Genomic DNA, 22,621 nt, shown 5'->3' with positions numbered 1-22,621 from the left:
GAGATTTAAAACAGAAACCTTCAGGTTAGAAAAGAACAGCTCTAACCAGGATGCCACCTACTGTCTCGTATGTAGAACATTAATTTTATGTTGGGTGATGACATTTGCACAGTGAACCATAGACAGCAGGTGGATGAAGGGATGATCAGCTGAGTTAAAGTTCAGGTCCTTCAGGTACATGTTACAGCATTTATTGTGGCCTTGCTCTTTAATGTGGCGTTCAAGTATTGCCCCTCCATGTTCTCATGCATCTCTTGTAATGGAGTTTGAGTAGACAGGAGAGACATACAGTAGGTCAAAAAGAAATGTTTTGAGACCCTTCTGGAATGTTCTGGAGAGAATCAGCAGTGCTGAAGGACAGAGGGAAATCATGTGACATTGAAGCCAGAACTAAGAACCTTAGGCTTTTAATTTTGGCCCTCTTGTGTGTGGGACCACCAAGTGGCCAGGGGTGGAGGAGTGTAGTAGTCTGTTTGGGACAAGAATGATCAGGTCCTTTAGGTATCTGGGAGCAGATCCATTGATGGTCTTATAGGTCATGACCTGAGTGTTGAACTGTGGTCACCATCTTCACCTGTGGTCTTCTGGTGACATACATAAGAACTTGACGTGTGACGGTGGATCATAGCTCCCACATGGGCACAGTAAGGTTCCTTGATCTAATACATGGTGACTCCATTCTTAGAGATCCAAAGTCCTGCAGGTGTCAGAATGCTTTAAAATGGTCCCTGAGCTACACCTGACACACCTGGAGAGCGAACTTGCAATCCAAATATTTACTCTTAAACGAGTTATTGTGTGCCTGTGTCACCCGTCCCTTCGCCGTGGCAAACTTGTTGGCCTGCTGTTTGGGGTCGCCCCTCAGCGTCCTTCCTATCCAGTAGAAAAGTTCACACCGGAACCCAAACGACTTGAGTGTTGGTGTTTTGGAAAGAGAGATGGGAGGAATGTGCCGGTGGCCTGATTCATGTAATGAGAGCACTGAGCACAAAACCCGGTTTCATGGACCTCAGCCCGTGATGTGTGCTGCCCTGCGGGTGGGATCAGTATTTCGGGGGAAATCATGCTGCTCCGGTCCTTACGGAAAGCAAAGGCCAACACAATGCGGCCTATTAATGAGATGTTATAAGGGCGTTATTCCAGGAGGCCGTTATCATTGCCAGACATCGGTGCATGTTAACGCAGTGTTCTCCGTTTTATTTCTGCCGTCAGGATATCACCGTAAAAGTGTGGTCCAGAAACAAGAAATAGTGTTAGCATTGTTATTTATTAAATATAAAATAATAATTACTAGTAAATACATTTTTATTTAAAAAAATAATTTATTACAGATAGTGTAATTACATTGCTCACTGTGGACTCAGTCGCTTCACAGCCCCATCCTGTTCTGTCTTTTGGAAAACATGCAAATCTCACATTTTCCTGGTTTGCCTTTAGGTTTTTCTGTGTCGTCTGCTTACCTCATATACTCCAGATGCATGTTGTTCAATGATTTGGTGAGATGTCCTTGTTGTATGAACACTGTCCCTTCCAAGGTGTGTTCTTCCCAATGCCCTCTGCTCCCCAGCTGTGACTCTGGATTGGTGGATCCTGGGTTCGATAACCAGCTGTCCATCCATCCGTTAACATTAACTGCTTGTCTGACAACTGATGGACTGAAAAAGTGTGTGTGTGTGTGTGTGTGTGTGTGTGTGTGTGTGTGTGTGTGTGTGGGGTGTTCTTCATCACAGTAGTTTAGTCACATTGCATGTCAGGGTTCTAGGACTGTAAGGAAATCCAGTAATATTTCAGATGAACTCTCCACTATCCAGTTATGACCTTCAGTATGTTTTTAATCCTCCATTCTTTGTGTTCCATTCACTGCGCCTTGCTGCTCATAAATGTGAGTTTTATAATTTTAGTCCAACTAGTTATGTGTTGTGAGTAGAAAAGGTAAAGAGTTATATAGCGAGTCAGCAGGTTCAGGAGTCATGTGGTAGCTTTTCCTGTGTTTCTCAGTTGTCTTTACTTTTGCTCTTCTGAAATGACACGGTACGAGTGCAGGAGGCGTTCGTGGGGAAAGTTCTCCTATGGTGATTAAACAGCGCATCAGAGGGCCGTCGGGAAGCATTACTCATCACCACCATCCACAAAGGAGGAGTGTTTGCGCTGGGTGTTCTGCGCCTTTTCTTTGTTCAGCTGAGCCCACCTGGTTTCTCACAAGCTGATGACAGCAGCATGACAGTGACAGTCCCTCGTGTCACCTTCGCCATACCATGGACCGGCCCGTGGACCTTTTGGCCCTTCCCTTGAGCTCTTCTTACTTGTTTTACCTGCTAGCACAATGACCACTATCTTTGGCATCAGGAAAGGATGATTTTATTTATTTATTTATTTATTTTTTTATTTATTTATTTATTTTTCAGTTTTGATTCACCACCAGTGTTATCTTGCTTTGCTGATGCTGAGGATTAATATTCCAAAGCACTCCAATTAGCAAGATTAAGTTGATTTATTTTTTTTTTTATATCCCACGGTAATGCTTCTGTGCTTTCATAGTAAACGACTATGAATATTAATGTTGCTTTGCATGAGGGATTGTTTATTGAAAGGTGTCTAGAGAATATACGTCTGTTGATGGAATATCTGTAGTGTTTCTAACCTCCGCTTATCCGAGGGGACTTAGTTGTAGGGACATAATTCCCCCCCATGACGATCATAATTCCAGTAGCTTTGATCACTGGTTCAAGTCTCTTTTTACTGGTATCTGGACAGCCTAAGCTTCTCATGATAATTCTCTTCATTCCACTGCCTTAATCAGTCATCAAGGGATCTGAAAGCTAATGTGCTACAAATACTTAAAGCTCACAATTCCCCTGTAATCTATTGGCCTGTGATGTTTGGTACACTTACACAACAGGTCAAAATTTGTGGTGCTCCTTTCCAGGACTCAAATTTTCAGACAGCTTTGCAGATTTCATACCTTAATGAGCTATAGATTTTTAGGAGATCTGTCCCAACATAGGATTTATTTATTTATTTATTTATTTATTTATTTATTTTTTAAAAGGTCAGAAATACACACACACACACACACACACACACACTGGCTGAAAGCATTTGTCCCGAGTGGGCTCGCGGCGAACCGGAGCCTAACCCAGCAACTCAGGGCGCAAGGCTGGAGGGGGGGTGGGGCATACACCCAGGATGGGACACCAGTCTGTTGCAAGGCACCCTAAGCTGGACTCAAACCCCAGACCCACCAGAGAGCAGGACCTGGCCAAACCTGCTGCGCCTCCTTAGGTGAGAAACAAGTGAGCCTATTTAACTCTATGGTAAAAAACCCAAATTAGTTTTTTTTACTCCCCCAAACCTGGGAGCACTGAGATAATATATTGATATTTTTGAGTACTTATGCAGCAATGTGGCACAAATTAATATTAAATTTTTACTCCTTGTAGGGCTGGGTATTTTTTTTTTTCTATAACAATTTTAAGTTTGGTGCCTTGCTTAATGCTTTTCAGAAGCAAACCAGTAATGTTCAGGGTACAGTTCTGTGTTTTCTTATGGATTCAAGTTAGAAAAATTATGCACAGGTTTGTTTAGTCAGCTACTGTCCCTTGTAAAATTCATTGTTTATCTTCTACTGTTCTAATATACCTGGTAACTGAGATTATAATCATAGTAATGACAGGGATTCATGGGTAATATAGTAAATGAAGTGAACCCTGCATTATGTAGCATTAGTGATTGTTCTTGTCTAAAATATAAACCTTGGGCTCATTTTTGAAGGGAACCTAAAGCACTCAGCAAAGACTGGTGTTGGTTGATAGTGACCTTTTGATTACCCTGTTGTGTCACTTGAGCAGGGCTTGTGTTTCCATGGTAACCAGGGGCAGTGTGGCATGTGGGAAGGCCATGGCTGGGATGCCCAGTCATGTAGTTTGTTCATCAAAATACCTTTATAATATAAGAAATGGAGCACCTGGCCTTCCACTAGAGATCATTGCTTATTTAATTTTTTTTTCCTCCTAGATTTTTGAATTTTGTACATTTTGTGCTGAGATACTCTTGGAAATACAGAAATGCTGCATAAATGTATGCATAAAGACAATTATTGGTAATCATGAGCAGCTAAATCCAGTTTTCTGTCCTAGTACTTTGGTATATTGTGAGACACCCTCTAGGAAAAAAACAAAATATTTAGAACAGTTTATTTGGGTTTTATTGTTTGTCTGCATCACACAATACACACAAGTGCATTCATTGTGGGTATTGCTTCAGCTCCCCACATCTGGCTCCTGTAGGTTGTACTTAAATGTTTGTTGACATTCATTAAATGCATATCTTGGCACTCTATAGCTTCAGAAAGACTTCACGGGGCCACATAGGGACTTACACTTCTGGTATGTGTGAATTTATCACTGGCTGTAGATGAGTGAGAGCATGGTTGGGGATGGTAGCAGGACTACCTCAGAAGAGTGAAGAGTGTAGTAAACACTCTCCCATTGGAAGTGATGCTTACACCAGGAGGGGTGGGCAGCCACTGGTACTAAGCTCCAGATGTTTATTTTTCTCCCCTTCTATGTAGTAGGAGTTTTTTGTTTCATTTTGTTTTCCTCTTCACAACTACCATAATTAAGTTTATCTTCTGCTTTCTGTATTGTAAGAAGAATGGTCCAAAATTATATATAAAAATGAATTAAGTGTGCTGTGATGCTTGATGTTTGTTGCAAAGAAACCTCTGTCATGTGCATACTTGCATTGCCAAACATTCACTGACTCTGAACTGGATTTAGTTAATGTAGTTTTTACTGCTTCTTGGCTCAGTTTCACCCATGGAAGGAAAAATAAGAACTTTGTCTTTCACCATCATCTAACCTGCTTACTTTGTTTCCACAGATAAATACCGGAAGCCTTGCTCTGCTGTACAGGTGAGTGACTCTCCTTGTGTATTGCCGGGTTCTGCTGTAGGATGATTGCTTATTTACTCTAAGGGTATGGTGGATAATTAGCAGGGGGATGAGGAGGTGAAAGTACTCTTGGGTGAATGACTACTGAACTGATCTGACTGACTGACTGTATCTCGCACCCTGATGCTAGTATAAATGTAGTCAAAGCAGTCTGATGTGGCGAAGTAAAGCGAAAGAATTTGATTGATAATAATTTGTGTTCTCCAATTCGGCCAGAGGACACGCATGGTGCATGATTATGATTTCTGCACCCCTCCCTCTGGACCGTCCATCCCGTGGAGCAGTTGTTAGCCTGGTGCGGTTTTCCTTGATGTGCATGACTGCATCTTCCTCTTGTGGTTATATCTGGGACTCAAAGAGTGTGTGTGTGTGTGTGTGTGTGTGTGTGTGTGTGTGTGTGTGTGTGTGTGTGAGAGAGAGAGAGACTAGCAGGGCCTGTCTGCCATAGTGTACTGGAGGCGATCACACGGTCATGCAGTACAAGTTATGTGGAGCAGCATGATGGTGAGGAAAAATGTGAGCTGATGAGGTTTTGTGTGTGGTGTACATACACACATTTTTGTTAAGAGACACCTGTGATGCACACCTTTTAGTCAATGTTAGTGGTAAATCTGGATTTAGTTAGTGACTTCACCGTTGCATAAAAGCCCAGATAGGGCCTTTGTAGTGCTGTTGTTACCACACTGATTGTGTGTGTGTGTGTGTGTGTGTGAGTGAGAAAAGGAAAGAATGGTGCCTCCTGCTCTCTATGGGGCATATCCACTGGAGCCAGACAGCCTGGCTTGAGGGCAGCCTGTGTACATGTGCACGCTGGTACAGGTCATGTGGTCTGAGAGGAAAGAAGTCAAGTCACTGTTATGAAATAATCTGTCTGTCTCCACAGCGGCTGCTTTTCATTTTGCGATCCAAGACGAGGAGTCGGGTGATACACTGCAGTTTAAAATTACTTTGTTAATTCAGACAGGTTTTCCCCAGTGAGCTGAGTGAAGGCTTTAGCTGTCTCATCACTTGTTTCACTCTTGCTGGTGTTTGTGTGCTTTGGCTGTACAGTTGTATTAATTGTCTTCATATTTCCTATAAGCACAGGTGGAATACTTTGTTAGACACCTTTGTGATGCCCTCACATTTTTGCTCTGTGGGAAGGGTTTAGCTGGGGGTCCTGCAGCTTGTTTATGTGTAAATTGGGATTCTAGGAGGATGGCACTATGGACCATGGACAGCCAGAGTGCAACAGAGTCTTTGTAGTGGTTGCAGCTACTACCTTTGGATGCAGAGGCCACAGGTTTGAATCCCATCTGTAGCTGTAGTACCCTTGAGCAAGGTATTTACCTGGCTGTATAAATGGAATTATAATTGTAAGTTGCTTTAGAGAAAAGTGTCAGCTAAATGCAATATATTTAGGTTTATATTTAAATATAGCACCTACTTGGGGAGAATGGGTGATATTTGCATTTTGTTTAGCAGTGTGATTTTTGTTTTAAAAATGGTATGTTTGTCTGCCCCCGTTCTGCACCAGCAGCCCAGGTGCTCACACCCTGACTGGGACTGTGCCCTATCTGGAAGCTATTCTCGCTCCTTGGACAGTCCCTCCAACAATGTGGGGGCAGTGGCTCCTTGTGCTCCAGGCCCCCCAGGCTGCCTCCTTGTTTACATAAAGGGAGAGATTCATGACATCACACCATTCTTCTCCAATGCCTTCTTCCGGGAATACGATCATACACTGACAGGGAACAGTTGTGCTGCGGCTCTGTCGGTACGTTTAAATGTATAGCAGCTACAATTCTGCTTGTTTATTGTGATTTAAGAAAATCCTTAACTTTTATTTATTATTAAAATTTTTTTTTTTATTAATTATAAATTTTCTCAGCAGCTCAGACTACTAAGCCCGAACTGGCAAAACTTAGATCTCCAGGTTTAACACTCCAGTAATGCTTTGGATCCTGGGGGGGGAATGTCTCATCTAGCGAGAGCTGCACATTCTACATGTGTAAAGAAGGGGGTTCTGTCCTGCGTCTGACCACTGATGCAGTGGAGACAGTGGCAGACGGGGGGGTAACAGAAACTAATACCCATATGGACAGTGGCTCACATCCCCCTGTGAAGTGATTGACATGAGCGCCTTTACATTAACATTTATTCATTTAGCAAATCCTTTTCTCTGACAACAATACAGAGTGCATTACGCCACCAGAAGCAGAGATCTGGGTGCAGACTTGTGACTTACTTTCTCATACCACTGTATAAACCAGTATACATTTCACCAGAAGCTGCATATAGGTTTTTTAAAATGTAACAAAATGGTACATGTGTTGTTCTGCTAAGGTGCACAAAGAGGCGCTTTGGGGCTTCCTTCTTACCAACAGCCTCTGGCCTCCACAGCACCAATCGAGGGCCTGTCAGCTCTTTAGTACAGTGATCAAAAACGTGTCTTGAGACCGTAGACTAGCTGCCCTCATTCAACTGTAATATGGACTTGTTTGTTTTTTGTTCAGATACAGCTGTGCACCTTGTTACGAGGCGTATGAATTTCCTTTAAATCAATTAATGGGGGAAAAACTGAACAAGCAATCTATGGTCGAGCTTGTAGTCTGTAAAGAACCCTGCGTAAAGGTGTCAAACACCGGGTGCCTTTATGTGCAGCCTGTCGTCCTGGCGAAAGCGATGGATCAGTTTGATTTCCCCTGTTGCTGTCTGGCTTGTTGAGGAGGGGTCCTGCTGGTCTATTACCAACCCTGCCCCTCCGGCTCTGGGTGGTTAGGGATGCTTATGAACAAAGACCGCAGTGTGCAGCACAGTGAGAATTGGTCGAACCTTCTTGTTCTCATGCGCCGCAGGGAGTGGCAACATGGGGCATTCATGTGTGTTTAACTATGTTAATGGTTTACCTTGAAAGCGGTTAACCACAACGTTGATCTGGTTCTGCAGCACAGGAAAACAGTTGTCCACTCTGTTATGGTCACTGTTATGGGCATCAGGTGGCGTAGTGATTAGAGCTGCTACCTTTGAACCTTGGGGGTCATGGGTTTGGATCCCACCCCCTGCTGTAGTACCCTTGGTCAAGGTACTTATTCTGAATTGATACAGTAAGAAATACTCAGCTGTATAAATGGGTGAACAATTGCCGGTAGCTTAACACTGTAAGAGGAGGATTGTTGGATAAATTAATGAATTTAAATAAACATGGACTGATGGTGAAAGTAAAGATGTTAGCCATGCAAATATAAGCCTCACCTTCAGATGTTTCGCTGTGATGGAACTGCTTAAACAGGTTCATCCTTCAGAAAAACATGCTATCTATAATTGTAATTTGGACTTCCATTAAATAGCCTTACTTTGAGCTGGGCTAAGACCAGAGGCAAGCAGAGTGTGTGTTCTTCTCAAGAGACAGGATGGTGTACGGTGGGTGATAAAGTTGGCTTCTCTTTTTTTTTTTTTTTTTTTTTTTTTTCCTTTCTTCTCCCCTCTCTCTTTCTTTCTCCTTGTGAATGGTACATGTTGGCAGCTGCTTCTGGTAAGTGAAGTGTAGTTGGTCCTGTGAGTGTGGCTGAAATGTGAGCCATGTGGGATCCGGTGAATCAGACCAAGGATTTAGATCTGATCTGACCTTAGATTTACATTTGCGCTCCATTAAAGAGATTTTGATTATTATGTTCTGGTTACTATGATTTATTACTTAATTATTTTTTATTATATTATCAACCATATCATTCTTTGACCTCATTAATCCCACTAGTGTGTTTTTATCTTTCCTTTGAGTTTTAGAAGACAAAGCAGCTCTCTAACTTGGTAATTTTCCACAGAAATAGAAATGGGAAGCTAAAAGGCCTTGAATAGCTACTAATAAGTACATTTTTGGAATTATGAAAAGACAGAGAAGTGATGTGCAGAGGCAGGATGACATATGGCCAGAAATGTAATAAACCAGCTGTTGAAGCTTTGTGTCTTGTTATTGAAACTCTGAAGAACGTGGAATTGGAAATCAATCAGTTCTAGCAAAATGTCTAACTTGCCCTATACTAGTAACTTGTGCTTGAGAAGCTCATTTCCACAGTGCTCACTGAAATGAAAGACACAGATGGTGTAAAATGCCTTAATGTGCTTTAGTTTATTTTCATCAGGAGGTGTTTTTCTTGTTTGGGAGGTTTGTCAAGAAGGACGTGTTCTTTGGCTTCTTTATATATTTTTTTAAATTAATGTTTTGGAAGGCTGTTTTGAATGTGATGTGTCTCCCAGAGCTCACCATCCTGGAGCTGTAATCCGTTTTTGCTGAGTGTAACCATGGCAACAATGTTTTTGGTCGAACTGGTGGCTGTACTCTGTGGTGGTAGGTTACCCACAATGTCACGCTGTAAAACTCCCGAAGTGTCTATGAAGCACACCTTCCTTGCCATCATAAGTACAGTAAATACAGGTCAATGAGGTCACTGGCCACTGGAGACAGTGTCTGCGTTCCCTCGGGACGAAGCAGAGCTCTACGCTTCTTCTCGACGTTTCCACCAGGAAAGCATGAGCAGGAGCTTGACTCATTACTGCTGCTGAAATGGTCTTTAAATCTGTTTACAGTTACTGTTTGCTTCAGGCTGCAATATGAACAGATGGCAGGTGCTGTCCTGAGATCCTCCTGGATGGAGAAAGATCGTATCTGGTCACATTCAGAGGTGCACATGTGGTAGGGCAAAACGAGGGAAGTTGTAGGATTAAAATGGTGTTTGAAATGAAAGCAGTTCCATTTGAACGTACTAGTTCTGCAGTTGATTTATGGAGCTATTTCTAGTTGTTTGCATGAATAAGAAATAAACACTTCATTAATAGCGGTTCTGAACACGTGGGAGTGTTTCAGGTCCTCCGTGTGGCTCTGTTTACTGGCTGTCCTGGTCCAGTTCTCCCTGACCAGTAATAGTGTCTTGTGGCCTGGGATACAAATGTTCAAAATGGATTTCTGCATGTGAATAATGCCACTTATACATGCATGGCACGTCGGCTGAGATCGGTGAGTTATGATACCCCGTCATGCATCTTGTGCTTTCTTAAACCAAAAAGATAAAAATAAATCAATTCATGTGTTATGAATACTTAATGTTTTTTTCCACTGTGCCCTTCTCCAGGACAAGTAGAAAGAAACCGACTGATTGGCTACAATGTACTTTTCATAATCATCTTTCTTGTTGTGTGCAATATTATCATTTTGTGTTAATTCAGTCTCATGGTGGTTATGCCATAAGGTGTATGATCAGGAAGTTGTATGTAATTTTTGTATTTTATTGCTATTTCTGTTCCTTAATCTGTACTTAAGTGCAGCTCCGCTGTGCTAGTATTCGGATGTGAGCACGTTCCAAAGTTCCCTGTAGCCATAGTCTCAAACGACTTGTTGACCGCTGCTGCTCAGTGTCAAACAAGCACTAATGTATAGCACATCACACCAAATCAACTCCAATTCTCTGTGTGGTCAGAGGACATCTTGGAATGACACCAGTTATGAACTATAATTTATCAGTAATCAGTCATGGAGCATTTCAATTTCTCTTTCCAGTTTTCACTCACCAAACTTTGGTTTTTTTTGTTTTTTTTTTTTGTTTCCCCCCCCCCCCCCCCCCCCTCTTCTTTTTGGCTTTGTAGATTCCCTACCTCTGAATGCTAAGAGCATTATTTATAAATGCTGTCAGACCAGAACTGTGGGCTACTGTGCCACCAATCACTTTAGGTGCGTTTAAATCATTAGATGCTCGGAGCTGGCAGTGTGGGCCGTAATTTCATGACAGTCTGCAGAAATGTGATTGCGCTATGAGTATTTTTCATCTGCTTTGTTGCAATGCACTCATTGATTTTTAAACTCTCTGAATTCTAAGAGCAAGCAATCTTGGGAGTGGAGGAAATCTTTCAGAGGCATATGTGTGCTGCAGTGAGCCTTGAAGCCATTGAAGATGTATGGACCATGAGCGGACCTCCTTCCCTATCCCTTCAGAACCTGAGCGCTCACTATACCCCAACTAGACTGTTACACTTCTATACCTCTGGCTGCTTGGTGGTCCCACTCACAAGAGGTCAAAAATGAAAAGCCTGAAGGTTTTTGGTTCTGGCTCCAGTGTGGTGGAATGATCTCCCCCTATCTCTCAGCACTGCTAAATTCATCTCAACATTCAGGAAGACTGTCAAAAGACATCTTTCAGATCCACTTCTTTCTTGAACGCCTAACTTCTCAGAACTATATTATGTTTTTTTTTTTAAAAAAAATGAGAAAAATTGCTGCATATTGCGATATAATGAATAATGCATGCTGCCCAAACAGTGCTATTGCACTAATTAGTGGCACTTTGAGTCATGTGTCTGCATCTGTATCTTTGTCGTTTGGTCGAATATACCTTGTTGTATAACAGAGCTTTACGCTGTAGCTTAAATTCTCTTTGTTCTCTGTGTCCCATGATGTCTGAAATCTGGAGTCACCACGTGATGATGGATTTTACATTTCCGCTACTTCATTTACCAGGCACTTTTCTCCAAAGTGACTTCCACTGAACGCTATGTAGTGTTACCAGCTTACCTTATTCACCAAAGTGACTTACACTGCTCTGCATACACTACTTAAAATGAGTTATTCATCCATACATTGGTGAAACACACTTTCTGTGTCACTCACACACTAGGGGTGACTTAATTACCAATCCACCTGAACAGCATGTCTTTGGAGTGTGGGAGGAAACCAGAGGACTTGGAGAGGAGAATATGCCAACTCTACACAGATGGAGTGGAGATCAAGCTCATGTCCTCTTGCACCACCCAGGCACTGTGAGACCACAGTGCTAATTGTGCCACCCTATTCTAGGGCTGCTGGTGAGGACCGCATGGACGAACAATTCGGCTATGTATAGTGCCTCCCTTCTTCCATGTGGCGGAAGCAGTCTGTCCCTCCACTGAGTCACAGGCCTGTAAATGATGCTGATAGTTGGGCTGCCTGTTTCTGGGGGCAGAAGGACACCATGTTCTTATTTCTCACAGCAAACACCTCCATGTTGGTCAACAGCAGGGTGTTCAGGTTCTCACATCCAGTAACACCTTTTTAGCTGCTTTGTAATTGTGCTGAGAAACTGTAAGTCACTTAGAAATGTTATAATAATCCTATTATAAATTAATTTACTTAGCAGGGGCTATTCTTCAATGTGATAGGCAGACAGATGCAATTTCCATCGGGATCAATAAAGTTTCCAACGACGAGAATGGGGGAAAAAGATCCTGGAATAGCATATGCATAAATGTGTTGTGTAGAAATAGACAGCGAGTGCAAATAAATTTAAAATAAAGTTTAAAGGTAGCAGTAATGTTGGTACCACCCAAACACCACAAGGACTCATTACTGAGATAAAGGGCCGCGGGCAGGTTGTAAACTTGTACTTTTTTTTTTTTTTTCTACACCTTTGTCCAAATTAATTTCCGAAGCAGCATACAGTACACTACATTTCCTACAAGCACACAGCTGTTTATGCAGCAAGGCAATTCACAGTGTACCACTACATGTTATATGCTATGGTATTCTGGGAGATTATGTCTGTGATTTAGGATAATTATTTGTGTGTGTATTGCACACTCTTTGGAACAAAGTTGCTAATCCCCCCCCCCCATGGAATCAGTAATGGGGAAGGACTGTTTTGGTACAAGATGATGGGTTTTTGGTGTGATGATGGTTATGGGATTTGAGGTTGTCCCTGAAATGTGCTGAAACATCACATTTATTAATTTAGCTGAAACTTTTCTCCAAAGCAACTTGTAACGTTAAGGTTCTTACCCTGAAAAATACCCAGTTGTATAAAAGGATAAATCGGTGTAAGCACCTTTCTCAAGGGTACTAGGGTAGGTGGTGGGATTCGGACCTGCAATTTTCAGATCAAAAAATGCAGTTGGAAACGTGTGTGTGTGTGTGTGTGTGTGTGTGTGTGTGTGTGTGTGTGTGTGTGTGTGTGTGTGTGTGTGTGTTGCACATGTGGCTTTTGGGATTTGTTTGGTGCAGTTTCGCAGGGTTCCAATCTCCCAGTTTGCTAGTCCTAGTCTCCCTCCACATAAAAATGTCTAGAAACCTTTCATTTAGTTTAAATCTTAGACTGTTGAACCCAGGGGTTCTTCACCTGTTACCTCAAGTGCATTCTCAAAATGTTTACCTTTTTCAAAAATGTTAAGGGGTAGCAGGTGGCGTAGTGGTTAGAGCTGTTGCCTCTAGACTCAGGGGTCACAGCATTGAGTCCCATCTCCTTCTGTAGTACCCTTGATGAAGGTACTTACTGTAAATTGCTCTAGTAAAAATCAACTAGCACTGTATATAGTTGAGCAAGCATATATAATTTGGTGAAAAGCATCTGCTGATACAACTGTAGATGTATTATTAATTAAAATTATCGACATTCATTCCTTACTAATAATTGATTCATTCAGAAATGTGGCCGCTTTCACTACGTGTCTTTGAAATCATGCTCGGAAAGTGGTCAGAAGTCCCTGACCAGAAAGGACATGTCCTGCTGTACTCCCTGCCTGCGATATGGCTCTGGACCCAATAGGTCCCTTGCAAGCTGACGCTGGGAGTTATCGTCTCCTGGACAGCAATCAGAGCCCCAGTGAAACGAATCTCCCAACAAAGGGAAGTTGTTTTTAGCTATTTTCGAGGAAACCGTGTTCTTGGCTCATCTTTCAGGACTCATGATGGATGCTGCTGTGATTGTGTTACCTGTAATTGATGCCCTTGCGTTTGCATTTTTGGGGTTAGGTCACGCCAGGTAGCAAGCCCATGTTCGGCCCTCTTCCAGGTGTTACTAAAACCGCCACTACTCTGCACCCTATTCAAGTTTGTGTTTTGCTTGAATTATAAGGTTTTTAGGTGGGGCGATAATGCAGTAAATATCTTCTGGGAGCATGTCTCCCTTTGAGTTGGACTGGAGAGGCACAATGTGCTCGTATTGAGGATTCACGCAGACATCGAGTGAATTCCTGGTTTACATCGGGGACCAGGGGTCAGGAGCAGGTTTGAAGCCCCCAAACAAGGCTGATGATTGGCTGTTTTTAACATCTCCATGTTGCCCTACAAAAAAAATGACCTGTGAATGTGTGGTTTGAATAGACTAATGCTGAAAATGGCATTTTCAAGCCCAGAACAGGAGACCTCTGTAGCATCTTTGAGATGAATGTGAACAAGAAACTGTGGTGGCCCTCATGAGTAATGCAGATAGTTGAGGCTTTAAAGGGTGAGGAGGCCCAATAGCACCATCTCCCTTCTGGAAATTATTGGTCTTGCATGACTTTCTGAAGTGGCCTTTTTGCCCAAAGGCAGGCCAGTGTGCTGTTAATTTCTTGGAATTAAATGTCTCATGACTTTTGGCAGGATAGTCAGTAAGGGCTGAGATCACGCATGATTTCCACACACACACACAAATTCTGTGCTCTGTTTGTGTGAATGTGTGCCAAGAATATCAGCATGACAGTCTTATTTACATAAGGAGAGTCAAAAGGGATTCTTGGCTGGTGAAAATTTGTTGGCTCTTGATGCTACAGTATACCCTGTTTACCCCCCCCCCCACAGGTGATCGAGTCTCTGGGCATCATGGTGTACAAGGCGCTGGACTATGGGCTGAAGGAGAATGAGGAGCGGGAGCTGAGTCCCCCATTGGAGCGGCTCATAGACTCCATGACTAACATTGCCGAGGGGGAGGGAGATGCCTGCCCTGATGAGGGTTACGAGGCTGCTGAGGAGGACGAGAGTGAAGAAGACCTGACTGGTGTGAGCAGTGTTCGAGGCTTCCGGGACGTCCTCAAGGTAGATGGACTGGTGGGCTGTGAGGAGGTAGAGCTGATTTGGTGGACTCTGCTCGCATACACTCTTTGTCCACCTTCTGCTGCTGCACCTCATTGGTCATCGTTTAAACTTCCTTTGGAATATTTAAAATAACCTGTGCAAAGCCTTCACTGTATTGCACCAAACTTTAAAAAAAAAAAAGGGGGGAAAAACATCTGCCCCGGTTCTTTAATTCCATTATTTGGCCATGTATTGCTGAATGTTTTTCTTGTTTCAGACAGTGTTCAAGGGTTAGTGGAAAAGCTGTTGTGTGATCAGCAATCACACCTGGTGGTGACAGTCAGGTCTAAATGAAACGGGTGACAACAGTGGTGCAATTACCACATTTCTTCAAATTTGACAGGAATCCTTGGATGTGTGGAGATTTTTTTTTTTAAATTATAAATTTTCCCCATCAAATTCAGAGAATTGGTCATCAGGTTAATGAAAAATGAGGTAATTACAGGAAAATCCATTATATTTTCAGCAACAGGCAATGTGTCTGTTAAAAATGACTTTACATATTTGCAAATGACTGTCTACCTCAGACATGTGAGAACAGGTCTGTGTTGATAAAGCAGCATACATCTTGAATATGTTACAGGGATTTATTTACAGATTGATACTAAAAGCTACTTGGTTTGATTTAAAAGTATAATGTAATAGGGATTTTCATAAATTCTGGCATAAATTAAGTTGTTAAATGGGAAAGCATTATGAAGTACCCTGCAATGGACTGGAGTCCCATCAAGAGTGTACCCTATCTTGTGTCCGGTGCTTCTAGGATAGGCTCCTGCGTACCGTGACCCTGACTTGGATAAGCAGTTAATGATAGTCAGTGAGTGAAAAATCACAAGGATTTCCTGAGCCAAAAAAGTCACTAGTTTGTATTTGAAATTCTCTAAATTATCATGTGATGACAGAAATATAAACAAATTTATTTCAGCCCTTGTTGTGAATTTTTAACTGCTCATATTGCAGGTCCTTTCCTAAGGATCATCATTGGCACTTGTTGGGCTGTTTTGTAAAGAAATATTTGCAATAAACAATCACTATGAATATTAGCAGAAATCACAGGTAAAATATGCTATTAAATGTTTCCTTTGTAATAAACAAGGTAAATATCTCACATGGGTACTATAAGAAAGACAGGTGTATGTGTCTGTTTATATACAGACTTTTGGAAGTAAATTGAAAAGTATTTTATTGGCAAACAAAATTACTCTTGGTTTCCAAAAGATTTTGATAACTTCTGGTAATGTGAATTTTTTTATGTAAAGGAATGAGGAATGTTCAGAACTTTTTAATTTCAAAGGCAGTTTTGCAGGCTGTAAGTACACAGCTCTGCACAGCTTATTAAATCTGCATGCCTCTGTACAGTGAGGTCTATAGTAGATCTATTGTTTGTCCTGCATGTATTTGTGGAACACCACTGAAATGGCATTAAGGAACTCCTGGGAGTCATGGGAGCAGTGATTTCACTGAAGTAAAACCTGCCCACAATACACCTCTGCATGATTGGATGACTTCTAAATTCCTCTTGTGTGAGTCACTGGAGGACTATGCTGCAAAATGGCATCAGGTAGTTTGCAATGGTCTTTATAATGACTTGGAAACCAATATGTATATGCGGGGAGACTTTCAGTTTTTTTTCTTCCCCTTCTTCTTCTTCTTCCCCCCCAGAGTCATAAGAGTTTGGATATTAGTCTCTGCAGAAGGTTTGGTTTATAATCTAGGCTCTGGTTTTGAAAGGTGCATAAGTTTACTTGTACCACACTATCACCCGCAGAGAAGGATAGGTATGGTTGTCTCAAGGTGGGATGGAAAGTGCAAATCTTTTCTTCATCATACATTTTCCTCACATATTGTGACGGTGGTGATGATTATATAGATGTGCTCTGAAATTCTGCCAGGTCAAGTGTCGTTTCTGTAATTTGCTACACTGTGGGTCAATTGAGGTAGTTGAAGAGCATGGAAGAACACCTATGCTGTTGTTACCAACATCTTAACAAGAGGTTTAGGCTCCTTCTACTCATGCAGAATAGCCAAGATTGAGATGAGTGTGACTGATCCTCAGATCAGATTGCCTTTCATAGAAACGTTTGCATGATCTCCCTCTTCCTTCTCGGCAGCTGTGTACAGCCCACCTCCCAAGCCCCTCGGATGCTCCAAGTCACTACCAGGCTGTGTGCCGTGCTCTCTATGCTGAGACCATGGAGCTCCGCACCTTCCTGGAGAAGATCAGAAGTGCCAAAGAGGTGAGGTTCACGTAGGTCTCAGGTGGACAGTTTGTTTAGGTCATTCAGACCATGTTGAACATCCCCTTTGTGCCAACCAGAGCTTCTCTATAGTGTCCACATGGCATACAGGTCTACTGAAGGCAGGGTCGGGTACCTGTTCAGCCTACACCTTGAGAGGTAGTATGGACTTCACTCATAACCCCTGATTGTGTTGTTAAGGTCAGGAAGTACATATGTAATTATTTGAAGGTATGAGGATAAGTGAATAATAGGTTTTCAAATGAATACTGTGCATACTTTTTGACTTTCTTGGTACTTTTCCTGACTGAGGCAGCAGTAGGAGAAGCATTGGTGTATGTGTGCACTGCAAAAGGTAGGTGTCTCATCCATGGTAAAGTATGCTGTTTAGTTTCCCTAAGGTTCTTAATTGGTATACCCTGGACTATATAGGTTTTTAAAGATGTTACAGCCAAAATTAATTAATTAAAAAATAAGCTGTCAGATGGCAGCGGTGTCAATTTTTCATGTATAGCCACACAAATCAGCTAGTTGTTGTGTATTGAACATGAAGAAGCTGTCAGTACTAAGAAGGGAGGAAGTGGGATGATCTGCAGTCTGAGTCATCGCCAGTGGATGCTGTGTTCCAGTGGAGGGCTGCTGGATCATGGGCGCACCAGAGAGCTGCCCGTGGATTATCCCCCAGCTCTTTCTAATCAGGCTGATTAGCCTACAGTCGCTGTCTTGAACCCACAACATACCTGTCGCAGCCTTCTCCATTTTTAGTGTCATGAAATGAAAGGTATTGAAGAGGAGAGCACGGAGGTTCTCAGTTCTGGCTCCTTTGTGGTGGAATGACCTCCCCCTCTCACTCAGAACTGCTGAAACTCCGTTTATATTCAAGAATGGTCTGAAAACTTGCCTTTCCGTCCTCACTTCACCCGTGATCTCTCTAACTCATGTATGGTGTAAATGTTCATGCACCGTAACTTTATTATCACACCCAGATAACCCTTTACACAGCTGCTACTCCTGTATTGTATGTAAATGTTTGTGTAGCTTTTTAAAAAAAAAAAAATTGTAGGAAGGTGATAAGGAATTGTCTTTTCTGCGTTTTATGCACCTGCTCGTGAGATCAGCATCGGTGCGTAAAGTAGAAACAAACAAAGTTTACTTAAGAATCACATTTGTTGGAGAAAAGTGTCTGGTAAATAAATAAATGTAAAATAAAGGTTTGTGTTTCAGCGAGCATAATGTGATGCCGTATTTCACTGGGCACCATAATTGAGGCGGTCTCTTTGAGTAATACAGTTGTCCTTCTATGGGTGTCCTTTGGAGAGATAGGCAGGTAATATCCCTTATCACATCACATATGAAGATCTTGTTCACTGAATGGAGAACCTTCTAGAAGCTTCTTCTTGCTATCAGCCCATGCCTGTTTATGTTCTGTTTTCTTTCCAGGCCATCTGTGTAGCGGCTACTATTCAATACGTACCTGTCTTAAGCCTAGCAACCAGGCCTCCAGGAAGTACATGCTTCTCTTCGTTAAACCCATTCAGACACCCTGTCTGTGCTTTCTTGCTGTGTTTCCGTTAGAAGAGCTGTTAAATAAGACATGAAAGCCCTGATCTCCTGCAGGGGGTCATTAGGCTCAGTTGGTCAGGGAGTTTAAAGGTACTTTCCAACTGTGTTTTACCCTGATTGCAGCTAACTACCTGCGACCACTTAATTTTTGTCCACTGTCGAGCACACATTTTTAAGTGCAGCTCCCAGACTGTACATGCTACAATGCTGACTCCTAATCCACCTTAAACAAGACATTATGTGCTTTTAAATGATGCTATGTGTTTTGTACTGAGAATTTTTATTGGACTTAGTGGGCTGAAGTATCTACCTCTGAGGTGATAATGTTGACCTTATTTTACCCTATCAAATCATAGTTCTTTCAAAAGGTAACTGATATGCAGTTATAGGTCTGACTTCACCATCCACAGGCGTCTCCAGGATGCTTCATAAGCCATTTAGTTTGGGTCTTGTTTCTAATGACTGGTTTCTCTCCAACTGGGCAGAACCTGCGGAAGATGGAGGCCGAGCGAGCAGAGGAGCCTGTCCGAGATTTGAATGAGCTGCAGAATGCTGACTGGGTATGAGGAGGGCAGTGATGGTCATACTGAGTGGCTGGATGCAGGCATTCTGGGAGGGTTCCCTGTCTTGTCTGAGTGTTGCCATGTATCCACAAATGATTTCTCCTGCTTCAGGCTCGGTTCTGGGTTCAGGTGATGAGGGATTTACGGCATGGTGTCAAGCTCAAGAAGGTCCAGGAACGTCAGTACAATCCCCTGCCTATTGAATTCCAGCTGACGCCCTATGAGATGCTGATGGATGACATTCGCTGCAAGCGCTACAAACTCCGCAAGGTCATGGTGAGTCTGGAGTAGAGTTGTTTTCCCATAGCCCCACCACAGTAAAAACCCAAGACCTGACCCAAAACCCAAGTGCGTAGGGCTTTCAAGAGCTATGTTTAAACTCATTCTTGATGTTATGTTTTCCACTGTGTCATCATGTCAGTACAGCACGAGTTCTGTGGAAAAATACATCTTTCAGAGCATGTGAACTCAGTGTCAGACATTGGGTTCTCTCCTTATACAACTAGTGTCATATTCATAATTGGAGTGTGTGCCCCTCAGTTTTCAGCAAGCCAGCATATTAACTCCATTAAGTACTATTTCTAATTTTTGGGTCCCCTGATACCTTCCAAGGTGTTAATCCACTGGCCAGTACTTATGATTTATAGCAACCTTATTGCAAAGAATTTGGGATTGAAATGTTTTTTTTTTTTTTTTTTTTGAGTGCTGTTGAGTTGATTCCAACTCTTGATGACCACATAGATAGATTTCCTCCAGAATGATACATCTTCCACTTGGATCATTAATATTCTGAGAGGTGTGTCCATTGTCACTGAGATTAGATCCATCCATTTGGTTGCTGACTGTTCTCTTCCTTTTCCTCCAACTTTCCAAAGCATCAGTCTTTAACAGAATCTGATTTTGATGTTTCTGAAGTATGATAACCTCAGTCTCATCGTGAGGTTACCACAATACATGTCTCGTAAAGTCTACAGCAGTGGCTGAAACGTGCCAGGAGACTTTTTAATCTCTGTGTCCACCAGTGTTCAATACGTCCTGTCAGAAAAAACCTAGATAAGCTTGTTCAACACAAGGTGTGGTGTTTGCTATTGTCATTAAGTGCACTATGTATAGGGCGGTTCTATAAACATGAACACGTTACGGTGCGCAGTGTTTACCTGCTTCGCTTCATTGCCTGATAATTGCTGGAACATTCAGTCCTTATTCTGGATTTTACACTCCTACAGTTGCCATAATTATTTTGGTTATTCTCTTGATGGGTTGGGACTGCAGTCCAAGACATCCATCCATCCATCCATCAATTACTAACAACCGCTTAACCCAAGCAGGGTTGAGGCGAGGCGTAACCTAACCCGGCAACAAAGGGAGCAAGGCCGAAGGGGGATGGCACACACCTAGGCCGGGACGAGTCCAAGACGTGATCCTCCCCAAGAGTTCAGTGCTTCTGTCCACACCCAGGACATGAGTCACAAAAGTCTTAACTATCATGAAGCTCAAACCTGTTTGACAAAGCACAAGTCGGTAATTTTAAAAGTAATTCCTATGTAGCTTTTTCAAGTGTGTGTGTGGCATTATGTGGCTTCCATTGCCCATATTAAGCAATTACATTGTCATGCCTAAAGATTAATTAAACAGGTGAGGAACATTTCCATTAAATAAAGCAAAATTTTTAATTTTTCTGTGTTGTTGCATTGATAATCACATATTCACAATTGTGTTGTGTTTAGAGGGCCGTCATGGAAAGCTTTAATGCCCTGTTTAGGCTGAGCGAGTAGCCGGATCCAGACAGAGTGGAACAAACCGCAGATGCCACCTGTTGGGTGTGGTGTGTTGTCACGGACACTGGGAAGTAGTGTTCTAGTGTGTCGAAGGTGACTGTGCGGGTTGACACCCCAGGGCGTATACACCCTAACTGGCACGCTCCTTGCTTTTGTTTCTCCAGGTGAATGGAGACATCCCACCCAGATTAAAGAAGAGTGCCCATGAAGTCATCTTGGAGTTCATTAGGTCAAGACCTCCACTCAACCCCGTAGGTTCTTTCTGCTCTAGACCTTCCGATCCATGAAGACCTGTGTTGGCAGTGATGCCACTGTCTGTATCTCTTTGCAGTTCTTAATGAGTTGGATCGCAATCCTTAATCAATTGAATCCTGATGATGATGGTGATTCCTTTAAATAGTACTTTTCCTTCATGAGCCACTGAATCATTTTTTACTGCCCCTGTGTCATTTCTCACCAATGACAAACATATGGTTATTATCATGCTGTCCATTTTTTAACTGTGTGTGTGTGTGTGTGTGTGTGTGTGTGTGTGTGTGTGTGTGTGTGTGTGTGTGTGTGTGTGGTGCATGCATGCAGGTGGCTGCTCGCAAGTTGAAGCCCCACCCCCCAAGACCCCGCAGCCTGCATGAGAGAATCCTGGAGGAGATCAAGGCTGAGAGGAAGCTGAGACCTGTGTCACCGGATGAAATCCGGAGAAGCCGCCTTGGTGAGTGATGTGTTTCTGTCTATATTTGTGTGTATATATATGAAATACACACACACAGTCTCAGTACCTCTCGGCTGGATTGAATCAGCCATGTAGACCAAGGAATACATTTATTCCAAAATGTTACAGATGGATCCTGGCAGGCTTCTCCACAAATAACATGTCGAAAGCTTCACATGTTACTTACAAGATTTGGGTCAAACTGCCACACAGGTGCAATCTGAAATATTTTGAAATATATTCACACAACTTGTGTAAGACATAGAGAGTTTCAGACCCCTGAGCTGTTTTGATCAAGCCTCACCAGGGTCTCCTGTATTACTGCTTTGTGCTTCTTCCATTCTGTACATGCTGTGTGCCTACTGTTTGCACACTGCTGTGTGTCTGTGCACATTGTATCTGGATGTGCAGTGCTCCTGTTTTCTTTTTGTTCCCATCCATCCCTTTTTATTTCTTCTGCTGCATTTACACTTATTCGTTTTTTCTCACAAGACTTACAATTTTAAGGTACTTACAGTGATTTACCCATTTATACAGGTCATTAATTTTACTGTATCAATATATTCCTTGATCAAGGGTACTACAGTAGTAGGTGGCATTCGAACCCATGAGTCTGAAAATTTATTATTTACATAGATGTTTAATGTGCCAGTTGGACTCATTTGAAGCGGTTTAGGGTCTGGATGTTGTGTTGCCAGGGTTTATGGTACGGTTTTGAGAAAATGTAGTGAGTATAAAGTTAGGACTTATTTCCTGATATCTGGTAATTTGTTTGTAAAAATGGCCCATATATTGAAAAAGGAGATAATGAATTACTGCTGAATTATGGTTGCTTTCAAAAATTTGCAGCATAGTAAGAACAAATTCTAAGTAAAAATGACCAACCAACTTTCATATGTTCGAATGGGCTGATGAAGGTATCTCTTGAAAGGAAAACACTCAGCCCTGCACGCACCTAGTAGCCAAGCTAACCCTCTGGGGCTACCTATC

The 22,621-nt window shown here is 42.3% G+C and overlaps 1 protein-coding gene across 2 annotated transcripts in view; it reads left to right on the top strand.

Moving 5' to 3' along the window:
• Positions 1–22,621, top strand: part of LOC108919250 (protein spire homolog 1-like) — a 35,932-nt gene that overhangs the window by 1,909 nt on the left and 11,402 nt on the right. For both annotated transcript variants that reach the window (XM_018727114.2, XM_029248039.1), the window contains exons 2-8: positions 4,882–4,913; positions 14,509–14,742; positions 16,893–17,018; positions 19,067–19,141; positions 19,256–19,420; positions 21,087–21,173; positions 21,502–21,631. In XM_018727114.2, the coding sequence (XP_018582630.2) occupies positions 4,882–4,913; positions 14,509–14,742; positions 16,893–17,018; positions 19,067–19,141; positions 19,256–19,420; positions 21,087–21,173; positions 21,502–21,631 (849 nt within the window). The remainder of the gene's footprint in view (positions 1–4,881; positions 4,914–14,508; positions 14,743–16,892; positions 17,019–19,066; positions 19,142–19,255; positions 19,421–21,086; positions 21,174–21,501; positions 21,632–22,621) is intronic.

This window comes from Scleropages formosus, chromosome 23 (genome assembly GCF_900964775.1).
Source record: "Scleropages formosus chromosome 23, fSclFor1.1, whole genome shotgun sequence".
Classification (NCBI taxonomy): Eukaryota; Metazoa; Chordata; class Actinopteri; order Osteoglossiformes; family Osteoglossidae; genus Scleropages; species Scleropages formosus.
Note: the sequence above shows the minus strand (reverse complement) of the source record. Positions and strands in the feature narration are given on the sequence as shown.